The sequence below is a fragment of the Leguminivora glycinivorella genome, chromosome 22 (assembly GCF_023078275.1).
Source record: "Leguminivora glycinivorella isolate SPB_JAAS2020 chromosome 22, LegGlyc_1.1, whole genome shotgun sequence".
Taxonomy (NCBI): domain Eukaryota; kingdom Metazoa; phylum Arthropoda; class Insecta; order Lepidoptera; family Tortricidae; genus Leguminivora; species Leguminivora glycinivorella.
In genome coordinates, this window is record NC_062992.1 from 13,772,657 (window position 1) to 13,797,591 (window position 24,935).

A 24,935-nucleotide genomic window follows, 5' to 3' on the forward strand; every position below is an offset into this window, starting at 1 on the left:
GCACGCCGGCGGACCGGGTAGTTGAGCTTAAGCGGGAAGTTGGGTTTGACGACCGGTCTGGCACAGTCGGTAGCGACCCTACCTGCTGCGCCGCGGTCCCAGGTTCGAATCCCGGTAAGGGCATTTATTTGTGTGATGAACACAGATATTTGTTCCTGAGTCATGGATGTTTTCTATGTATATATTATTTATATCGTTGTCTGAGTACCCACAACACAAGCCTTCTTGAGCTTACCGTGGGCCTCAGTCAATCTGTGTAAGAATGTCCTATAATATTTATTTATTTATTTTTATTTAAACACGACCCAATAGTAAAAGTGGCTTAGACAAGCGAAACGACGTGAGCTTCTCAAGACGCTTTTATTCCTATTTAAGTTGCAACTTGCCTACAACCCCCACTTTAGCTATCTCTTACCTTCTTATTTGGTTTACACTGGCCTATTTGCCACCGCGCACTTCCAAGCCAGACTTTGACAAATCAAATACATTTTAGAGGTCGATACCAAGTGAGAGTCGATTGTGGATATAGCTGCGTAATGTGTACAGTATAACCACTCCTGCTCCCCGCTGAAAGGTCCGTCCACCTTCTCTCGGTTACCTCACAGTTGTTACCGCCTGTCAAAAGCACGATCAGTCGACCTGTCATATCTCACTCACGAAAGTATGGTACGCGTTCACCTACACGAGCTTAGGCTGTGTGCTAGGAACGCGCCTCTTTCATATATTTGGTCGCCAGTATCCGAGGTGTGGCACTAGTGTGTCAAAGTGGCGTCATAATGATGTTCTTCCAAATATTCCGAACTTCCAACACCGACACTTGTTTTGTGAACTTTACACTTGAAAATTATTAAGAGGATACGGTAGCGAAAATGCTAAAATGGAAAGGAGCCTCCCTTTCAACTTGGGAATTTTTGTTAAATATACAAGTGTTATTAACAAGATTTATCGAAAAAAAATTGTCCATTAAGAACAACTCAGTCAAAAGATATTTCAAAATAATCTTTAAAATCGAGGTTCCGCTCTCGACTCTTTCCTCCTTCAAAACTTAATCAATCGGAACGAAATTTGAGAATCTGAATAACAATGAAAGAATCTATGTCGGACCGTTTAGCTTTTTTGGTTAATTATTACCAATCTTGAGTAGGTATCACACCTTTTTTTGCGCCAGAATGAAAAAGGCCGTTTATGGAAATTTTCATTGGCTCTAGAATCTTTAAAAAGCAGAATATCAAAAAAATCAAAACGGTCCGACATAGATAAAAATAATAACAATCTGTGTTGAAAAAATCATTGCTCTATCTTCAAAAACCAGGGAGGAAATAGTCGAGAGCGTTTGTATGGAGAATTGACCCCTACCGTATCGTCTTAAGAGACACATTTCAATAAAGTAAACAATCATTAATAAAATTTCAGGCACTTAGTCGTTTAATTTCTGAAAGGTTCCTGGCAAGCTCTTTTCACGGCACAAAAATAAACGTAAATTAGAGTTCATGACAAACTTGAACTGCGAAGTGGGCGTTTTGCATAATTTCTAGGTTCATTTCAAAAGCGAGATGCTTCTGTGATTCATTAGTCGCCTTTTCACAGTCGCTCTATCGCGCGTTCCCGGAGCGTACAGGACAGCGCGCTATTAAGCCTGTGCGCGCAATCGCGCGCGATTGTGTTGTTAGTTTTTAAGTTTAACGTTCTTTCGCGCGTGATTGCGCGTCGAAGTTTTTGAGAACGGAAAGAGCGTGCGTGTAAAGGCTGATCGTGTGCGATAGACCGCTTTATTAGGGTTCCGTACCTCAAAGAGGAAAAACGGAACCCTTATAGGATCACTCGCGTGTCTGTCTGTCCCTCTGTCACAGCCGATTTCTCCGAAACTACTGGACCGATTTACTTGAAATTTGGCACACGTATGTAAACCTGTGGCCCAAAGACGGACATGTAATTTAATTAAATGAAATTTAATCACAGGGGTCACTTTTGGGGGGTAAAATTGAAAATTAAAAATCAAAGTTATTAAAACTATATTGTGTTACATATCAAACGAAAGAGCATTTTATCAGCATCTGAAATATATTTTTTTTATATTTTTTGTTTTGGTAATTTAGAAGTAATTTAAGAAAATAAGCAAAAAATTACCATTCCCCCCCCCTTATCTCCGAAACTACTTAGCGTAAAATTTTCAAAAAAATACACGAGATAGCCCTCTCCCTGTAGATTACAGGAAAACCTATTAGAAATCTACAGTCAAGCGTAAGTCGGACTTAAGAGAAAAAACTCAGATTACGAATTTCACTCACTGCCGCTGCAAGTAGTTACTAAACGTCTTAAAATTGTGTAAGCGAGTTGGACAGGTATAAAGAAATTCATTTCTGTCTTTTTCCTTTTAGAACTTGTTCAATTTTTTTTCATTTGTACAAAATGACTTAAGTTCCTACTAAAAAGGAGGCGCTTAAGACCGTTTATAAATTGACTGAGCAAAATTTTATTCAAATCGGTCCAAAAAAAGGTGTCTGTTGACGAAAACATAGAATTTGTGCCACCGAAAGCCCAAATCTGAAGTCCATTTTGCTCTATCTCTTATCGTTTCCGAGATATATACGTAAAGTCTTGAAAGTGCGAAACGTTAACTTTGCCATCATAGTCGTTCAGGCGCTCATGAGTTCTTTGTATGGAAAAGTCTAAAACCGACTAGCACTTGACCAATGTTCATAGAACGTTGTGGTTTTTTTTTATTACCAAAAATGACTTAAGCGCCTTCAGAAGTGCAGGTGCTTAAGACCGTTTGTAAGTTAAAGTTAGCTGTGATGGCTCAACGAAGAAAGAAGATTTCAATATCCTACTTATACATATTTCATTAATTTAACTATACAGTTTTTATTACTCAAGCCAAGCGTTACGTTAGCTATTTATTGCTATTGAAAGGAAAACTTGTGTATAAAGCTTGAAACAAATTATGGGACGCGTCTGACGACCGCGACTGATAAGCCGATGGCTTGCGTGGGCGACGGTCGCGCGACGGCGATGCGACGCATACGAAATCAAACCTTATCGATATGGAAGTAGACGATGCGATGAGACGTGACGGCGACGGTCGCGCGACCGTCGCCCACGCAAGACACGGCGTAAGTGTGCACAGTCTTAAAACATTCAGCGCCTCAGATTGCGGTAGGACACTATCCGATTCATCCGAACGCTCAAGGCCACGTCCACGGTTTATGTCCAATAGTTTGCACAATTCAGTGTCATATTCATTATCTAGATCGCGGCAGTGGACGGCGTCTGTGCGTTTTTAGGTGATTATCTGATTATCGATGGATTATCGCATCGTTCTAAACTACCGCGCAGCAGCGCCAACTGAATTAAACTTATGTTGGTTGCAATAAGACGTAGATTTGTTTAAAAATATGCACACCTGCCACCTGCGGTAATAAAATTTGATGGCTTGCGCGATGATCACATTTATTAATGTCATAACCGCCAATTGCTTGCATTTGAAATTGAACTTTAATTACTAAGAAATAACGTTGTTTTTGTAAAAAAATGAAAGTAGTTTTTACTACATTGCGAAGTTTTCGTTTGTCAACTAGACGCACACATTTGCAACTAAGCGATCGGACTGTAGGTGACAGTGTATCTAGCCTCGTGGCGCCGAATGTACTTTCTAAAGTACATAATGGTTTCAATGGAATTTTAACTCTCATGTAAACAAATAAAATATAATTTCTTTTGTTTCTAAAATTTTTCGAATAACTGAAATTGAATTCAATCTCAAGTACAATAAGAATCAAAATTCTCTAGCAAAAATTTTGTATGGTGGGCGCCACGAGGCTAGGGAAGTTTAAATCGATGTTATCGCATCGATCTACTGAAGGGGGCGGTGCCTACAGCAGTTGTAGTTGTATGCATACCTAGCTCACGCACACAGACGCGTCCACTGGCGCCGCGCCGGTGTCCGCGTGCGCTCTCTGCAATTCTATGCACAGCGCAGAATATGCAGAAACCACATGGTGGTCTGTGGTCTGTGGCAGAAACTCAATAGACATTTTTAGGGTTTTTAAAATAAGTACCTAGGTACGTGAAGTAACATGGTAAATTAAAAATTATCATTAGATACTTATTTGCGGAGGTGTAAACAATTTCCTTCGTTTTGCCATATATCAATAATTACTTATCTATATTAAATTCATTAATCCGTATACATTACATTTTTACAATTAAGTGTATTAAATTATACTCATAGCTGGGCACCGTTAATCAAATAGTTAACTTCGATAATCGCTAATCCGTTACTATAAAAGTTAACTTCTTTAATCGTTAAAGCAATACATTTCAACAAATTTAACGGAAGTTACAGTTAATCGATAATCCGTTAATCATGATAAAAAATAATTTTACTGTAGCTAGTTGCATCAGTTATCAACTATTAATTTTTTGGGTAAGTTTATTATGTTACTGTAAAAGACCGAAGTTCGCCAAAATCTCTTGAAAAATCCCAGCTGCCAATTGGTAATAGCGAAATGTTAATAAATATTGTTCTCTTTGGACTTACACCGACGTTGGTTCGGTAAATCCTAAATACAACAATAGATAATGTATTTACTAAATAATATTTATTTAGTAATTTCCCGCTAGAAACTTGCGTTATACTATTCTGTATACTTTTTCAGCTACCATAACCAAATTTGGATTAGATTAAAAAAACCTTTAAGTAAAACTTAGAACCTTTCAGATTGTTTTACTCACCCTTTCTGATGTTTACCATACTTACTTACCCCGTTATTCATAAACGTACACTAAAGTTATCAAGCCGATAAATTTCGTTTGTCCCTTTCCGACGTATTGGTGTGATAGAAAGGGACAAACGAACTTTATCGGCTGGATACTTTAGTGTACGTTTATGAATAAGGGTGTTAAAATTTATAGCTACGAAATTTTACATAAAACACCTACTTTAAAATAAAATAAAAAATGTTGAATTTGGTTAACATTATAAAAGACCTCACGCAAGCTGTGCTAATTAGTTCGCGAATTCGTCGAGAGGTGGCGCTAAACACAATTATGCTCATTAGAGAACCTATACTTCTAGCCTAGCCCAGTCTTTAGAATTATGTGAGTAACGTAAAAGTTTTGTAGGTACGGAACTCCTTGGCCGGTTTTTTTGTTAATAGTATCGATTTATAAAGAGCAAGATTCAACCACTAATTCTTTAGTCCGACTGAACGCACAAAGACAACGTCAACCACGCGATTGCGCGCCGCACTGGCAAATGCAATCGCGCGTTTTTTCTTCCCCTCCCGAAATATATGAAGTTCCTAGCACACATTCTAAGCTCGTGTAGGTGAACGCGTACCATGCTTGTGTGAGGGAGATAATATGACAGGTCGCCTGTTCGGGTTTTTGACTGGCGGTAACTGTGAGGTAACCGAGAGGGAGTGGGCGGCACTTTCAGCGGGGAGCGGGAGTGGACATACTATGTGATATTACTCTTTATTATACTGTGCCCATAGTGTGCTACGAAGGAAAAGGTTGAAAATTCCAAGTATTTTTTTTTAGCATTCAGCGGGGCGGGGCGTGCGACGTGCATATGAAACTCATACAAGTGTGCTGAGTAGACGCTACATAGGGTGGACGCACGCTCACCCACCCCGCTGCACGCGTCGCCGATCCATTTATACACCGTGTTTTTTTTGTTTTCCGTTAAATTCGACACCTAGCTAGGTTCATTATCAGGAACCAGCCTGTATAACACTTAAAGTTAAATTCTCAAAAAAAATATCATTTTCATATAATAATAATTTAATAAATGAATTTATAAGTGTGAGAGACCCTTACGAATAACATTCAAGTTAGTGTCAAGTGATATTGTCTTCGGTTACCGCGATAGTTACTCATGAAATAAACCACCCGTTGACCACGAACGCTGTAAAGTGTTCGAAACGTCGGGATGAATTGTAAATTCATTATACGCGTTTATTTCATTAGTGTCAAGTGATTGACGGCACATGTCAAAACAAATAACATTAGGAATTGGTAAAGGCTGTCAGTGACCACACGTGTTCAGTAATTATCTTTATTTTTTTAATAACTCGATAACCGTAAGAGTTAAGACGCTAGTTTCTCAGAGAAATTAATTGTATTTGATCTACTTCAATGTCACAGTTTCGTCTTCTGTCAACCCCTTATTTGCCAAGAGTGGCACTGAAACGAGTAGTTTCAGGTGCTCTGCCTACCCCTTCATGGGATACAGGCGTGATTGTATGTATGTATGTATTTGATCTAAAGAACCTTCCCTTAAAGTTAACGGAATTCAATAAAAACAGGGTGTACCTATGTTTTACTTATGAGATATTTATTACTATTTAACATTAAAACAAGTTATTTTTTGTTCCTTCCCTTAAAGTTAACGGAATTCAATAAAAACAGGGTGTACCTATGTTTTACTTATGAGATATTTATTACTATTTAACATTAAAACAAGTTATTTTTTGTTACAGATTCTTCATCGGATCACAACGGAATAAACCAACAGTGAAGTGTTCAAATCTCCAGTTTAAAGTGAAACAAAGTGTCTAGTGAAAGTGCAAGTTAAAGTGAAGAATGTGTGAAAGATATATCGAAGTGTAGAATAGTGCGGGAAGTAGATGTGGCGTGCGTGGGGCTGCAGAGGCCCTCGGGTCAATGGTCCCTCTGGCGTTCCTGGCACTTGGTGAGTACATGGCACTTTGAGGATAAGTAATTATTATGATAATACACATACATACGTACAATCACGCCTGTTTCCCAGAGGGGTAGGCCGAGATCACGGATTTCCATTTACTACGATCCTGACAAACCACTTTCGCTTCACACACTTTCATAACGTTTCTCATACACGCTCGTTGGTTTCGGTTTCGAGTACTTCTGACCAGGCCCCGTAGCCGAATGGCATTTCTCCGACGCCAAACGAAAGCGATACGCCGCTGGCTCTGTCGCGCCAATACGCAAGCGCGATAGAGATAGATATCTACTAGCGCTTCGTTTCGTGAGCGTTTCGTGAGCGATTGTGCCATTCGGCTAGCCACCCTGGCCTTTTTGCAATATTGCCCCGATAATAATAATAGGTGGATAATTAAACATAAACTAATAATAACAAACAAGCTGGAGGATCTTAGGGCTTTTCTGATTCACTGCTGTAAATACATATACAAAACAACCCACATTAAATATCTAGGCGTCACCTTAGATAAAATATAGTTATTTTCCCCTCACTAGCTCGGAAAACGTGTTTTGTCCTTCAATACCAGCGGGTAAAAACGCATTTTATCAACTAGTGGGTAAAGTAATTTGACCTTGAATAAAGTCAAATTAACTGCTTTAAAATTGATAAAATTAGGTGAATCTAGTAATAAAGATGATTTACCACCTGTGGAACTACTGGAAGCAGTGATAAACGCACTTTTTGCGTTGTAGTTTCCTCGCTACAGTGAGGGGAAAAGTTTTGTGTTACACTCGGGTGCAAATGTATTTAACTTCTCGTGTGTTAAAAAACTCGCAAGTTCAGGATTCTATTCTCGAACCACTCGCTTCGCTCGTGGTTCAACTATAGAATCCTTTCACTTGCTCGTTTTTCAATTCCACACTCGGCGTTAAAATACAACTTTGCCCCCTTGTATAACAATAGTTATTTGTTATACAAGGGGAAGGGGGGGAGTGTGGAATTTAAATTTGTGGTTCGAGAATAGAATCCTGAACTTGCGAGTTTTTTAACACACGAGAAGTAAAATACATTTGCCCCCGACTGTAACACAAAACTTTTCCCCTCACTATAGCGAGGAAACTACAACGCAAAAAATGCGTTTATCACTGCTTACAGTAGTTCCACAGGTGGTAAATCGTCTTTATTACTTGATTCACCTACTTTTATCAATTTTAAAGCAGTTAATTTGACTTTATTCAAGGTCAAATTATTTTACCCACTAGTGGATAAAATGCGTTTTTACCCGCTGGTATTAAAGGACAAAATACGTGTTTCCGAGCAAGTGAGGGGAAAACCAAATTTTTTTAAAACATGTTGCTGCCAGAGTCCGGAATCTCATCTACAGCGCGTAAACGTAATAAGGGCGATAAATGAAACCAGGCGTATAATTCAATATTGTTATCATTAATTAAGAGGTATTTTTGATTTACTCTTAATTTTCACCCCATAATGAATTTTTGATTTTTTTTTCCAGCAGCAATATACTGTAAACGTGGTTGCGATGTCAATCAATGACAACTGTCAACGAGCGTTTAACGCGAGTGTGTTTGCATTACGTTGCGGGCCGAATTAATTTGCATGGATAAAAAAAATATTTCAATTTTAATTAAAAGTTATGTAATTACATTTTTTATGTCCTATACTCACCACCGTTAAGAGGTTCGCCCGTATTAGGTTTACACCCATAAGACGAAGTTCTTGAGGGATGTCGGTGATAAGTAAACATTCATTGAAATTGGTGTACTTGGCCAGCCGGTAAGAAAAGAAAAGAAAAGAAAAGAAAAAGAAAATATTTATTCATAACATCATTGGTACTCAATTACTTACTGTATTCTGGGCTTAGGCAGCTTGCTGTAAGTACAACCATTACTCTAAAAAGAGCTCAAATTTTAGAGCTTTATACTATCCCAAAGAATACCTAAGTAATAGCAAATAATCTTAGTCTTAAATGAAAACCTAAACTTAGATAATGTTGAGTTGAGAAACATGAGCCTAATAATAAACCAACTCCTAATACGTCCTGGGATCTAAAACACATTATAACCTTAATTATAAGGCTTAGAATGCGTCCCAACTTTCCCTACGAACGCCTTGTTACAAGCCATACATAGTTTGCAAGCACTAGAAGCTAATGCCCGATTCTAACTATAATATTTGTCAGAAATTAGCTTTAGAGCCTAAATACTGTTCATTCTCATACTCCTTGCGTTATCCCTTGTCACATAATAATAAATACCTCTATATCTCGTGAAAGCCGAGAAGGACAAGTCCAGTAAGTACCTAGATTTGGCTCACAAGATAACCGCCACGTGGGATGTTGATTCAACGATCATTGTCCCTATAGTCGTTTCAGCGAACGGTCTCATAGCGAAGAGTCTCGACCAACATCTCGAGAGACTCTCGCTAGGTGGTTGGATCAAGGGCCAGATGCAGAACTAACCACCGGCAGCTTGGGCCCTGCCCCGCTGCTGGCGGCACCCTAGGTTAGGTTTTTTATACTTAATGTGTAATATTTTGTATTGTTTTGTATGTGGTTTTGTATTTTACTTTTATAATCATATTATAAAATATCCTAATCTAAGAGAAAAGATAAATAAAGGAAATACCTCTATTATTAGGGCATTCTTACACAGATTGACTGAGGCCCACGGTAAGCTCAAGAAGGCTTGTGTTGTGGGTACTCAGGCAACGATATATATAATATACAAATACTTTATATAGAAAACATCCATGACTCAGAAACAAATATCTGTGCTCATCACAAATAAATGCCCTTACCGGGATTCGAACCCGGGACCGCGGCGTAGCAGGCAGGGTCACTACGCGTTAGGCCAGACCGGTCGACTTTCTCCATCCATATCGTATTTACATCAAGTATTTGACGTACCTTAAATATCGAATAGGATCGATAGTTTGCGAGCGAGAACTGAATTCGCGTTCATTATCGAAAAGGCCTCCCGGTCGGGGATTAACCACCTACGTGCTGGAATAGTTTGAAACTAGCTTCCTTCGTGGTAATGGGAAATAGCTTACCTGCATCAATGTTGGAGTTAGTTGGGCGTGCAGAAGCTTAATAATAATAACCTAACCACAAAAAAAAAAAACTAGTGGACCGATTTCCATCAAACATGGCTAAGAACTAAATCTAAATCGGTCCTTCCGTTCGAGAGCTACTCTGTCACAGACAGACACACACAAAGAGACAAACAGACAGACATGTCAAACTTAACACTCCGCCGTTTTTGCGTCGGGGTGTAAAAACCGGCCAAGAGCTTGTCGGGTCACGCTCAGTGTAGGTTTCTGGGGGGTTAGAGGGACGGAGCTATGTAACTGCTATAGCTGTGTCCCTTTCTCTCGACCTAAACTGAACGTCTTTAGTACGTCATGGTAACCCTCCTGTGCTTTCTACAATAAGTGTCCTCATTTGAGACATACAGACAGTAGAGAGAATTAAATAGGTCATACCCGTCACCAAGGCTCGGAACCGGTTTATTTTTTACCGGTTAAAACCGGTTTATTTCGATTTTCCCCGGGGTCCCGTGTGGTGACGGGTTAAGAATTTCACCACCCTCTTTCTTCCCGTGGGTGTCGTAGAAGGCGACTGTGGGATGTGGGGTAAATTGTGGCGTAGGCGAGAGGCTGGCAACCTGTCACTGCAATGTCACAGTTTCTTTTTCTTTCAACCCCTTATTTGCCAAGAGTGACACTGTAACTTTAGCAGTTTTATGTGCTCTGCCTACCCCTTTATGGGAAACGAGCGTGATTGTATGTATGTTTTTATTTCGATTTTACTCCGAACTTTGTAAAGAACGCGAACGTTATGAGAACTTTATTTTAACCGAAATAAACCGGTTTATTCGGCGAGTGGCGAGACGCACCGGCGTAAAAACCTACTTTCGCGCAGCGACTTTTTTGTTCGGTTAGAACAGTAGGTATTACCTATCATGCTGCGGAATAAACCGGTTTATTTTGTTCTAAGCCGGTTAATCGAATGAAACCTTTATGAAAGCGTTCCCCTAAAAACCGGTTTAAAATAGCGGTATTTAGAGTGTAAACGAAACTTAAAGGTTTTCCCGCAAGTACATGATAACGGTTTGAAAATTTAACCGGTATCCGAGCCCTACCCGTCACAACCCCATTGTTCAAAATTCTACCTATAATTCTACCTACCTAACCATATATATATATTTAATAGTACATTACATCAGAAGCCGGGAAAATGAGGATTTCCGGCCAAGTGGGTATATACGGCCGAGCGAGCGTGCGAGCGAGGCCGGATAGGGATACGAGGCCGGGAATCCGTTTTCACGCCGAGGCATGTATAGTGCTTTTCTCAAAGATACAATGAAATAAAAAAAAATGCTCTAAAGGACAATATTTTAGAAAAAAAGTTACTTTGCAGGCCTAGGCCTAAAAAATAATATGAAATCCCTTTACAGTCCTCTCGAGTTGTTGCGCCCAAAAAGCGATACTTCCCAGCCCATTTTAAGGAACGTAAAGACAATATTTCATTGCATGTTTGAGAAAAAGATATGTTTCCCCTCCCCCCGTGCCTCGCCCCGCCCGCGCGGCCCTCTAATTAGTTGTTGACGCCTGACAGACTGTTATAAGACATGTGCGAGAGCGGTTGTGCTTCCTTGGTGAATTGTGGGCCCCGGCCAATCCTGCCTGCGGTTCCTGACTCCCGGAGAGAAGGTTAGTGCATGTCTTGGACCACCTTGACAGATTTTTTTCTATTTTGCCCCCTCTTGTCCGTTCATAAACACCCATTAACCTAGGAAAAATCTTAACAACGCGAAGTAGCCCAAAGTACAGCGCCATCTCTCGGGAAATTGGATTACTAATTTATACAAACTAGACGGGTTATGTATGTCGGGTTTTCGGTAGTAATATTGGATAGCGTGATCGATTTTAATAATTAACCCCTTATTTATAACGTTCACTAAAGTTATCAAGCCGGTAAAGTTCGTTTGTCTCTTTCCGACGTATTGGTGTGCAGTGATAGAAAGGGACAAACGAACTTTTTCGGCTTGATGACTTTAATAAACGTTTTTTTTTTTTTGTATGAATAAGTAGACGTTTGACCACGATCACACCTGATGGTAACGTTTATGAATAATGGGTAAGGTAAGCGATATAATATCGTGAGTACAACCTTAGATTCATAAAATATTTGAATATTTCTCACGAAAGTTTATAGTCTAATAAGTATTAATATTTATAACCTGACCACAAAATTAAAATTTTGAAAAAACCCCCGACCGCGACATAGTGGACCAATTTTCATGAAACATGGCTAAGAACACTCCCGACTAACTCAGCTTTCAAACAAAAAAAAAACTAAATCGAAATCGGTTCATCCGTTCGGGAGTTACGTTGCCACAGACAGACACACACAGACAGACAAACAAACAAACAGACAGACAGACAGATAGACAGACACGTCAAACTTATAGCACCCCGTCGTTTTTGCGTCGGGGGTTAAAAAATACGCTTTTACGAATTTCTGCATTCAAATCGCATTTAAGAGTGTAGTGTGACAGGCCATACATGACAGGTCACACTAATCAATCAAAAATCAAAATATTCTTTTCCCCTCACTAGCTCGGAAACACGTGTTTTGTCATTTAATACCAGCGGGTAAAAACGCATTTTATCCACTAGTGGGTAAAGTAATTTGACCTTGAATAAAGTCAAATTAACTGCTTTAAAATTGATAAAAGTAGGTGAATCTAGTAATAAAGATGATTTACCACCTGTGGAACTACTGGAAGCAGTGATAAACGCATTTTTTGCGTTGTAGTTTCCTCGCTATAGTGAGGGGAAAAGTTTTGTATTACACTCGGGTGCAAATGTATTTTACTTCTCGTGTGTTAAAAAACTCGCAAGTTCAGGATTCTATTCTCGAACCACTCGCTTCGCTCGTGGTTCAACTATAGAATCCTTTCACTTGCTCGTTTTTCAATTCCACACTCGGCGTTAAAATACAACTTTGCCCCCTTGTATAACAAATAACTATTATTCAAATAGGCTTACAATAAGCACTTTTAAACTGTCAACAGAGTACAATATTCATCTTATTCTAAATATCAGAGCAATTTACTGGTGCAATAAACAATATTGTTTTAAAACTACATTGATTTAATAAAATGATATCAATCTAAATTGTATAAAAAAAAATACTGGTCTAAAAACTTCTAGAATAAATTCTAAATGTCAAAAAAATTGTATAAAAATACATTGAATTATCAATATCATCATTAATAAGCTATATAATTAATGGTTTTCAGCAATACTTGTATCCCACGGTGTTTCATCATTCATGTAGTCTTGTGTGCTATAGTAGGCTTTAGAGATCAGTATACGCTTTACATAATGTTTAAATCGATTAAAAGACAGTTCAGTGATGGCATTAGGAAGTTTGTTATAAAATCTTACACAATTACCCATGATTGATTTTTCACTACAACTCCTAACCATACTATATAAGTAACCGCACATTGTAATACTAAGCAGAATAAACCTATATTCCATACAATCAACTTGTCCTTTAGTCCCCACATCACAAGAGAACAAAATTAAAATTTTGAAAAAAAAAAAACCCCGATCACGACATAGTGGACCGATTTTCATGAAACATGGCTAAGAACACTCCCGACTAACTCAGCTTTCAGACAAAATAAACTAAATCGCTTTATCCGTTCGGGAGCTACGTTGCCACAGACAGACACACACACAGATAGACAGACAAACTGACAGACAGACAGACGGACAGACGGACAGACAGACAGACCGACAGACTCGCCAAACTTATAACACCCCGTCGTTTTTGCGTCGGGGGTTAAAAAATACGCTTTTACGAATTGCTCCAGTCAAATCACATTTATAAGAGAAAAAATCAGAATAGCACATCAAAGTACAGGCGACGAGATACAAACGATCCTGGCGACGTCACCCGTATGATGGATGTTATGTGGTACACAGTGGATCAATTCACAGCAGGTCAGGTACCTAAACAAAGTGACAATTGCTTACGCTTCCAACTATTTAGGCAAGAAATCAAATTATTATTCACCACACCAACTGGTAAAAGCTCTCTTAGCTATTCGAAAACATTACGAAACGATTACTGTTATCAAAACATTACTTTGTCTCATTTATGTGACCTTATTTCAAAGGGATGTTATGATAGCAGTACTACATTAGTAATTTTATTAGGAAATAGTCTTAATGTAGATAAGCTTAGCATAGATAAATTGATGTCCACACTAAATGTTATTGAAAAATCTGGTGTGGGGAAAATTATATTATGTGCACTACCTTATGCAGAAAATGTATCATATGACTATAATTGTAAGATAGCCTACTATAATTCTTTAATGTACCATGCCATAGCTGTTAATAAAAAGTACCATTTCTTTGACTTAAATAAATTCATTGAGCGCTTCATGCTAGCTCCACGGAAGGTATTTTTGCCAAAGAAATCATTTGTATATTTAGTGGAGTTATTGGCCTTCAATATTGAGCCAAATAGATGTAATAGTGTTATATATAAGTCTCAGTCAGCTGACAAAGCCAAGGACCCCATGCCTCATTTAAACTAGATTGTAAGACAGCGGAAAAACACCTGAATATGAACGTTGTTCACCAGAATATTCAGGGTTTTTCCAGCAAAGAATTAGAAGTAGGATTATTTTTAGATAGTAATAATGTTGAAGTTATGTGTATTACTGAACATTGGTTGAAACAAGAACAGTTGATATTTGATTATGTTAATTTTAAATTAGCTAGTTTTTTTGCCAGAAAATCTGCTGCTCATGGTGGCTCCCTTATTATTGTTAAAAATTGTATGAAGTGTAAAGAGCGCAAAGATGTTGTAAAATATTCCATAGAAAGAACTATAGAAATTTCATGTGTTGAATTAGACAGATATATTATTGTATGTGTTTATAGACCACCATCAGCTGACTTCAGCATATTTGAATCTACAATGGAAAATGTTCTGAATTTAGTATGCAAGGGCCAAAAACATGTTATTGTATGTGGAGATTTTAATGTTAACTTGCTCGAGTCATCTAGTAATACTGTTAAAATGTTCTGTTTGTTTAAATCGTTTAATTTATTAAATTTATTTCTTGAACCTACCCGGGTAGGTGTGACTAGTGCAACATGCCTAGATAATATTTTTTGTAACTGTGAATGTATAGATAAGAAATTATTTAACTGTTTTCATTCCGATCACAGCGGCCAAAGGGCAGCTTTCTTAAACGTTATTCATGATACTCCACAAACAATAACATATAGACCCATTACTGGATCTCGCTTGGAATCATTCAAAAATGAAATTCTACATAGTTTGTCTATAATACCATTTTCGCATTATGACTGTAATCATTTGTATCAAGATGTTTTCAATGTAATTCTTAATCAATTTAATAACAATTTCAAAGTGAAATCTATTAGTGGGTCAAAAGTTAAAACAAAGTTTAGTGAATGGGCTACTGTAGGTATTCACAAAAGTAGAAAAAGACTTTATGAACTTTATGGTGAGAGAGAGCTGAACAAGAATTCAGAATTCCTGGACTATGTAAGAAACTACTCAAGAATCTTCAAGAAAGTGTGTTTAACTGCCAAGAAAAACTTTATTAGTTCTAAATTGAAAGTGTCGGACAACAAAGTGAAAACAACTTGGAGTATTATAAATAAAGAAGCTGGTAAATGTAAATCACGCGATTGTCAAGTCAACATTGTATCAGATAATCAACAAATAGTGTCGAACAGCGATGTTGCCTCGGCATTCGAAGATTATTTCTCAAATATAGCCGTTAACACCACAAAATGTTTACATTCTTCTGCGGATAATCGATGGAATCAGGCGTTACTTTGCGGAAATCCATGTTAATCGTAAACTAGAACGTTCCTTTGCTAATCCGCGAATTGATAACGTGCAAGTCAATCAGTGTTAACCTATTGTACTTACTTGCGTATTTTTACATGCAATTAATTTTCCCACCCTCCCACCGCAAAAATAAAAATAAATACGCAAATAAATACAACAACCCACCACCAAAAATACAAAACTCGACACGTGTTTCGCCTCTCTACGAGGCATCCTCAGGAGCTGATGTTGACGGTCCGAAGTTCCGCAACTGACTGATCGTCTCCAGAATGGTCGGCCATATTTATACTTTGTCCACCCCCTACCAAGCAAGTTAGATGGAGAAATTCGTAATAACGGCGATGACGCAACATTCAACTGCTCATTAAGGATCAACCCCTATTGTTGTACCTAATTATTTCCAACTGTTCCAAAACCCCTAAACGCAGCCCTTTCTCACATACATGTAATACATCAAAAGAATGATTATCTGATACAGTATGGCCACTCTCTATCAAATGCTTTGCAAAATTGGATCTTTCTGGATGGTTGTGCCTGTACGACGCCATATGCTCCTTGTACCTGGTAGTGAAATTTCGGCCCGTTTGGCCCACGTACACTTTGTTACAAACATCACAGGTCAACTTATAAACCCCAGATTGTTTCCCTTTCTCGATCCTGTCTTTTCCGTTGCAAAGCTTGGTGTGCAAAGTATTATTTGTCCTAAAGGCCACTGGAATGTCGTTTGACTTCAAAACCTTATAAATGGCCTCCGACACTTTGCCAACATAGGTAATGCTCGCTTGACACCTCTTAACCGGTTCAGAAGAACGTGCCGCATACAACATATTGTTAACCATAACCATTCGCTTCTTTCTGATGATGCCATCAATGATTGACTTATCATAGCCGTTCGAAACTGCCAAGTGGTAAATATTGTTCAATTCGGCTCGATAGTGTTCCTCAGAAAGAGGCACAGACAACATCCTATGCACATAACAGTGAAAAGCGGCTAACTTATGCTGCCAAGGGTGTGTAGAAGAAGCTGGTATAACCGTGTCAGTATGTGTAGGCTTGCGGTAAATTTGGAATTGATGGCTATTATTTACTCTAGTAATGGTCAAATCTAGAAAATTCAGTGACTTGTCTTGCTCTAGTTCCTTCTTAAACTTGATCTTTGGATGTTTACTATTAAGCCCAGTAACAAATGAATCCAGCAGGTCCATACTCCCCGTCCAACAAATAATCAAATCATCTACGTATCTGAAGTAATACAATATATTATCATTCCCTGCAATGTGCTGGTTCTCAAAGTGGTCCATAAAGACATCCGCCATTAAAGGACTTAGCGGAGAACCCATGGCCAAACCATCACTTTGCAAATAATACTGTCCCCCAAATCTAAAATAATTATGTTTCATACAAGGAGCAGTTAGATCTATCAACTCATCTACCTCCCCTGGATGTAAACGTTGCTTTTCAAAAAGGTCCCTAAGAATATCCAAAGTCTCCCCATACGGCACATTCGTAAACAAACTATCTACATCCAACGAAAGCAAGACAGCATTATCCGGAACAATAATATCTTTGATCTTTTCTATTAACTGCAAACTATTCTTCAAACAAAACTTCGGCCGGAACTGGGACTTTTCTCTAATAATGTGATTCAACCTCTTAGCTAGATTATAAGTTGGCGCACCCAAATATGAGACCACTGGACGAACTGGAATGTTATCCTTATGAATCTTAGGCAGCCCATAAAGAATAGGAGCTCGTGGATTCATTGGCACAACCATGCTCTTCTGATGTTCAGTTTCAAAAACAAACATAGAGTCCTTAATTGCATGTCTCAGATCTTTCTGAAATCCTGGAGTTGGGTCTCTCTGCAAGCTTGAAAAGTCTTCACCTTGAATCAGATCCAGAACTTTCTGATTATAACTTCCTTTCTCCAGAATAACAATGCAATTGCCTTTGTCCGCTTTCGAAACTACCAAATCATTTTCTCGCACTTTCTGTTGAATAGTTCTCAAGGCCAAACCATCAGAACAAACTCCACCACCCTGTGCCGGAACAGTACTTTTAATAACATTAGCTGCCATGGTTTTGGTATCTAAATCACCACGGCCACGCACTATCGCTACCTCTGAATCCACAGCCAAATTCTCTAACGTCCCCTGAGTAATTTTTGGTTGGAAATTATATTTCAACCCTTTTTCTAAGAGCCCTATTTCATTTTCCGAAAACTCCACATTAGTTAAATTTTTCACACGAGGATGGAAGTTATGGTGAGGCGTTGGTTCCGTTTCCCTCCTCCTCAAAACCGAACTAGAACTCGACTCCGTTAACCTACGCAATTTGTTTAGCTGAGTAGTATACATCTCATGTGCAAGTTCAGAAGCAAAGCATCTCGCCTTTTGGTCTAGGATATCAAACTTACTTAACTTTTTTAGGGGTTTTGGAACAGTTGGAAATAATTAGGTACAACAATAGGGGGTTGATCCTTAATGAGCAGTTGAATGTTGCGTCATCGCCGTTATTACGAATTTCTCCATCTAACTTGCTTGGTAGGGGGGGTGGACAAAGTATAAATATGGCCGACCATTCTGGAGACGATCAGTCAGTTGCGGAACTTCGGACCGTCAACATCAGCTCCTGAGGATGCCTCGTAGAGAGGCGAAACACGTGTCGAGTTTTGTATTTTTGGTGGTGGGTTGTTGTATTTATTTGCGTATTTATTTTTATTTTTGCGGTGGGAGGGTGGGAAAATTAATTGCATGTAAAAATACGCAAGTAAGTACAATAGGTTAACACTGATTGACTTGCACGTTATCAATTCGCGGATTAGCAAAGGAACGTTCTAGTTTACGATTAACATGGATTTCCGCAAAGTAACGCCTGATTCCATCGATTATTTGAAAACGGCTAGCGTGGCCGAACAGGCACGACTTTATGTCAAACTAACCAAACAACATCGTGCCGCTGTCCAGAATGTGTGGTTTAATCAACAGTGCAAGCGTTTGAACGTTGTGCCTAATTACATCCATTTGCGCTGTAGTAGTAATTCAAGGGCTGCTAAGTTGGCTGTTAGTAGGGCTCAGAGAATTTGGTTGAACGAAGAATCTCGCCATTGGTTTTCGGTTAGAGATAATTTGAAATTGCATCTTAAAGTGTTGTATTCTGAACTCTCATTTAAGTTGCATAATCTCGAGTTTGATATCCTAGACCAAAAGGCGAGATGCTTTGCTTCTGAACTTGCACATGAGATGTATACTACTCAGCTAAACAAATTGCGTAGGTTAACGGAGTCGAGTTCTAGTTCGGTTTTGAGGAGGAGGGAAACGGAACCAACGCCTCACCATAACTTCCATCCTCGTGTGAAAAATTTAACTAATGTGGAGTTTTCGGAAAATGAAATAGGGCTCTTAGAAAAAGGGTTGAAATATAATTTCCAACCAAAAATTACTCAGGGGACGTTAGAGAATTTGGCTGTGGATTCAGAGGTAGCGATAGTGCGTGGCCGTGGTGATTTAGATACCAAAACCATGGCAGCTAATGTTATTAAAAGTACTGTTCCGGCACAGGGTGGTGGAGTTTGTTCTGATGGTTTGGCCTTGAGAACTATTCAACAGAAAGTGCGAGAAAATGATTTGGTAGTTTCGAAAGCGGACAAAGGCAATTGCATTGTTATTCTGGAGAAAGGAAGTTATAATCAGAAAGTTCTGGATCTGATTCAAGGTGAAGACTTTTCAAGCTTGCAGAGAGACCCAACTCCAGGATTTCAGAAAGATCTGAGACATGCAATTAAGAACTCTATGTTTGTTTTTGAAACTGAACATCAGAAGAGCATGGTTGTGCCAATGAATCCACGAGCTCCTATTCTTTATGGGCTGCCTAAGATTCATAAGGATAACATTCCAGTTCGTCCAGTGGTCTCATATTTGGGTGCGCCAACTTATAATCTAGCTAAGAGGTTGAATCACATTATTAGAGAAAAGTCCCAGTTCCGGCCGAAGTTTTGTTTGAAGAATAGTTTGCAGTTAATAGAAAAGATCAAAGATATTATTGTTCCGGATAATGCTGTCTTGCTTTCGTTGGATGTAGATAGTTTGTTTACGAATGTGCCGTATGGGGAGACTTTGGATATTCTTAGGGACCTTTTTGAAAAGCAACGTTTACATCCAGGGGAGGTAGATGAGTTGATAGATCTAACTGCTCTTTGTATGAAACATAATTATTTTAGATTTGGGGGACAGTATTATTTGCAAAGTGATGGTTTGGCCATGGGTTCTCCGCTAAGTCCTTTAATGGCGGATGTCTTTATGGACCACTTTGAGAACCAGCACATTGCAGGGAATGATAATATATTGTATTACTTCAGATACGTAGATGATTTGATTATTTGTTGGACGGGGAGTATGGACCTGCTGGATTCATTTGTTACTGGGCTTAATAGTAAACATCCAAAGATCAAGTTTAAGAAGGAACTAGAGCAAGACAAGTCACTGAATTTTCTAGATTTGACCATTACTAGAGTAAATAATAGCCATCAATTCCAAATTTACCGCAAGCCTACACATACTGACACGGTTATACCAGCTTCTTCTACACACCCTTGGCAGCATAAGTTAGCCGCTTTTCACTGTTATGTGCATAGGATGTTGTCTGTGCCTCTTTTTCTGAGGAACACTATCGAGCCGAATTGAACAATATTTACCACTTGGCAGTTTCGAACGGCTATGATAAGTCAATCATTGATGGCATCATCAGAAAGAAGCGAATGGTTATGGTTAACAATATGTTGTATGCGGCACGTTCTTCTGAACCGGTTAAGAGGTGTCAAGCGAGCATTACCTATGTTGGCAAAGTGTCGGAGGCCATTTATAAGGTTTTGAAGTCAAACGACATTCCAGTGGCCTTTAGGACAAATAATACTTTGCACACCAAGCTTTGCAACGGAAAAGACAGGATCGAGAAAGGGAAACAATCTGGGGTTTATAAGTTGACCTGTGATGTTTGTAACAAAGTGTACGTGGGCCAAACGGGCCGAAATTTCACTACCAGGTACAAGGAGCATATGGCGTCGTACAGGCACAACCATCCAGAAAGATCCAATTTTGCAAAGCATTTGATAGAGAGTGGCCATACTGTATCAGATAATCATTCTTTTGATGTATTACATGTATGTGAGAAAGGGCTGCGTTTAGGGGTTTTGGAACAGTTGGAAATAATTAGGTACAACAATAGGGGGTTGATCCTTAATGAGCAGTTGAATGTTGCGTCATCGCCGTTATTACGAATTTCTCCATCTAACTTGCTTGGTAGGGGGGGTGGACAAAGTATAAATATGGCCGACCATTCTGGAGACGATCAGTCAGTTGCGGAACTTCGGACCGTCAACATCAGCTCCTGAGGATGCCTCGTAGAGAGGCGAAACACGTGTCGAGTTTTGTATTTTTGGTGGTGGGTTGTTGTATTTATTTGCGTATTTATTTTTATTTTTGCGGTGGGAGGGTGGGAAAATTAATTGCATGTAAAAATACGCAAGTAAGTACAATAGGTTAACACTGATTGACTTGCACGTTATCAATTCGCGGATTAGCAAAGGAACGTTCTAGTTTACGATTCTTCTGCGGCTCAAGCCCATTCATTACTTTGTGCTAATGTTAAGAAATGTAATAATTCATTTGAATTTAGTCAAGTAGACTCTGTAAATATTGTTAAAACATTCAAGTCACTCAATTTAAAGAAAACGGAAGACTTATGGGGAACATCAGTTAAAGTAATTAGTCATGTCATAGATATAATAGCACCTTACTTGGCCGTAATATATAATATTTCAATTTCACAAGGCACCTTTCCAGATCTTATGAAATGTAGCAAAGTCATACCGCTTTTTAAATCGGGTGATTCGAGTGATATAACCAATTTCCGTCCCATATCAATACTTCCTGTACTAAGTAAAGTCTTTGAGAAGCTAATGTTAAATGATCTACTGGGACACTTCAACAGACATAGATTACTTACAAGCAAACAGTTCGGTTTCACAAGGGGCCGTTCCACGACCGATGCTGCTTCGGTACTCATTAAACATATATATAATTTTTGGGAAAATTCTTGTGATGCAATTGGCATATTTTGTGATCTTTCAAAAGCCTTTGATTGTGTGGATCATGGAACGCTCATTTTGAAATTAGAACACTATGGTTTGTCTATAAATGCCCTAAACTTTATGTCTTCTTACCTTAGCAATAGAACACAAACAGTAGTTGTTAACAAAACTCGCTCTAGCGGGACTGTAGTCCAATTAGGAGTGCCACAAGGCCCAATTTTAGGTCCATTCCTGTTTTTGGTTTATATAAATGATTTGCCATGTATAGTGAAAAACTTTTGTGAAATAGTACTTTTTGCTGATGATACATCACTGCTTTTTAATGTTGACCGAAAATCTACGGATTACAATGTAATTAATAGCACGTTAGCTGATGTACTGCAGTGGTTTACTGTCAACAATTTACTTCTTAATTCTAAGAAAACCAAATGTATTCGATTTTCTCTGCCGAATGTTAAACCAATCGATACAAAAATACTTTTGAATGATGAATGCTTAGAGATGGTAGATACAACACTGTTTCTTGGTTTAACATTGGACAAAAATCTACAATGGAGTCCTCAAATAAAGAAACTAGCAAGCAAATTAAGTTCAGCCGCATACGCCGTTAGGAGAATCAGGCAACTGACTAATGTTGAGACAGCTCGCCTAGTGTATCATAGTTATTTTCACAGTGTAATGTCATACGGTATTCTGGTTTGGGGCAAAGCAGCTGACATACAGACTATCTTTGTATTACAAAAGAGAGCCATTCGTTCTATTTACAACTTAGGAACACGTGAATCAGTAAGAGAACTCTTCAAAGAAATTAATATCTTAACTGTAGCTTCCCAATACATTTATGATAGTATAATTTATGTTGTTAAGAATTTAGACTGTTTCACTAAGAATTCTGATATCCATAATTATAACACTAGAAACAAAAATAAGCTTGCCATAAAGAAGTTTCGTGTCCGTAAAGTACAGAAGTCATTTGTTGGGCAATGCATTCATTTTTATAATAAGTTACCTGACACTGCTTTGAGATTACCCCTCCCAGCTCTTAAGAACTACTTAAAAAAATCATTGATGTTAAAGGCTTATTACAGAGTCGAGGACTATTTGACAGACAAACATGCATGGCCCGAACCAGAAACTACAAAAAACGAATAGCAATTAAAATAATTGTATTATGTATAGAGGACACAGTTCAGATAAGAAAGCACATCAAATATTTTATATTTTATGTTGTGTAGGTAAATTACATATTTAATGATATTGAGATTCATATTATCTTTTTCTTCTATGACAATTTGATATGTTTTCTCTGAAGAAGAACGACGTATTATTAAGCAATAATATAATTTATTGAAATTGATTTCCATAGAGTACCTAGTCTGTTCAAGTTTCAAGTTTCAAGTTTCTTTATTTGGCCAAGTAACAAAACACGTTACATCTAGCAAGTCAATTACAGGTCATTGCTAAAACTAATCATGCAATGTCTTAAAATAGCTTATATAAAACAAAGATATAATTCATATAAGATGTACATTATTTTTCATTTTCTCAGTAAATTCATTGATTGAATAGAACGGATTACATTGAAAGAAACGTTTCAGTTTATTTTTAAATTCCGTACATGTTAAATTTATTACGTTTACAGGCAGTAAATTATAAAGAGTAACTTTTAAGGAGATACCTTGTTTAAATGTTTTGACTAACTTTGTTGCAGGAACGCATAGCTTATACTTATTTCGTGTGTTATATGTATGAATGTCCTTTCGCGTTTTAAAATCATTCTTACTTTTGTGGATTTCTAATAGGCAGTTAAATATGTACAATGAAATTACTGTCATGATTCGACTTTTTATAAAGAATTCTCTAACGGAAGTGCCTTTGCGTAGATTGTATACAATTCTCACTGAATGTTTTTGAGATATAAGAATTCTTTTTATTCCAACTGCGTTGCCCCAAGTAGTTACAGCATAATTCAGATGAGCGTGAACTAGAGCATAGTAAGCCGATATAAGTGTTTTACGATTGATTAAGGGTCTTAGTTTTAATAGTGCATAATTTCCTGAAGCTATTTTGTTACAAATTTTGTCAATGTGAAATGAGTGACTTAACTTATTGTCAATATGATATCCTAAAAATATTGTGTTAGTTACGTTTACTAATCCTATCTCACTAATATTTATACTATCAATTATATTTTTATTATGGTATGTCAATAATGTAGTTTTGTTAGAGTTTAAAATGATTCCGTTAGCATTGAACCATTCTCCAAGCGTTTTCATGATATTTTTGATATTCTGTTCCAGTTTGTCTAGGTTAGTCTCTTTTAAGCCCACATGTGTGTCATCTGCAAATAGGGTAACCATAGCGTAATTGGGTATGCATTCCGGTAAATCATTAACATATATTAAAAATAAAATTGGGCCCAAGATAGATCCTTGTGGTACACCAACATTTACGACTATTTCTTTTGAAGATGTGCCATTGATATTTACTTTTTGACTTCTGTTATTTAGGTAGCTTTTTATCAAATTAAGTTCTTGGTGTTTAAATCCATAGTAATCCAATTTCATTAATAGAACATCATGGCGGATACAGTCAAACGCTTTAGACAGATCACAGAAAATACTACAGCATTTTTGTGATCTGTCCAAGGCTGAAAGCACGAAATCTATAACTTTACGCAACACCATTCCTGTTGATTTTTCCTTTTGGAACCCATATTGGTTCGAATTAAACAAACTGTAACTATCGAAATACTCGGTTATTTTATTTTTAATTACAGACTCTAATATTTTAGACACAGCTGGAAGTATGCAAACAGGTCTATAATTGTTAGGGTCCTCTGTTGCTCCTTTCTTATGAAGTGGAATTACTTTCCCTATTTTGAGACATTGTGGAAATATACCCTCTGTTAGGCAGCTGTTAATAATATTTAGTAAGATTTCTAGTAAGTAGCTATTTCCTAAGAATATTTTTTTAACAAAACGAGAATCTACATTATATACGTCTTTGGAACATTTATCCTTCAACTTCTTTATTGTCTTAAATAATTCAACTCTATCAATTGGAATAAACTTGATACGCGTGTTTGGACGTTCAACTTTACATAGGAAGTCTTTGCATGTTTTTTTGTCATTAATTAGGTGCCCAGCCGTTTTTTCTGCAACTGAAGAAAAGAAATTATTAAAGGAGTTTGCGATTTCTTCTGTATTAGTAATGCATTT

The 24,935-nt window shown here is 37.9% G+C and overlaps 1 protein-coding gene across 2 annotated transcripts in view; it reads left to right on the top strand.

The window, feature by feature from the left end:
- Positions 1-24,935, top strand: part of LOC125237706 (neuropilin and tolloid-like protein 2) — a 357,896-nt gene that overhangs the window by 241,247 nt on the left and 91,714 nt on the right. The window contains exon 2 of one of the 2 annotated variants that reach the window (XM_048144863.1): positions 6,486-6,697. In XM_048144863.1, the coding sequence (XP_048000820.1) occupies positions 6,670-6,697 (28 nt within the window). In that variant the 5' untranslated portion in view covers positions 6,486-6,669. Of the gene's footprint in view, positions 1-6,480; positions 6,698-24,935 lie in introns of those variants that run through there. The other variant, XM_048144864.1, reaches the window with a different exon arrangement.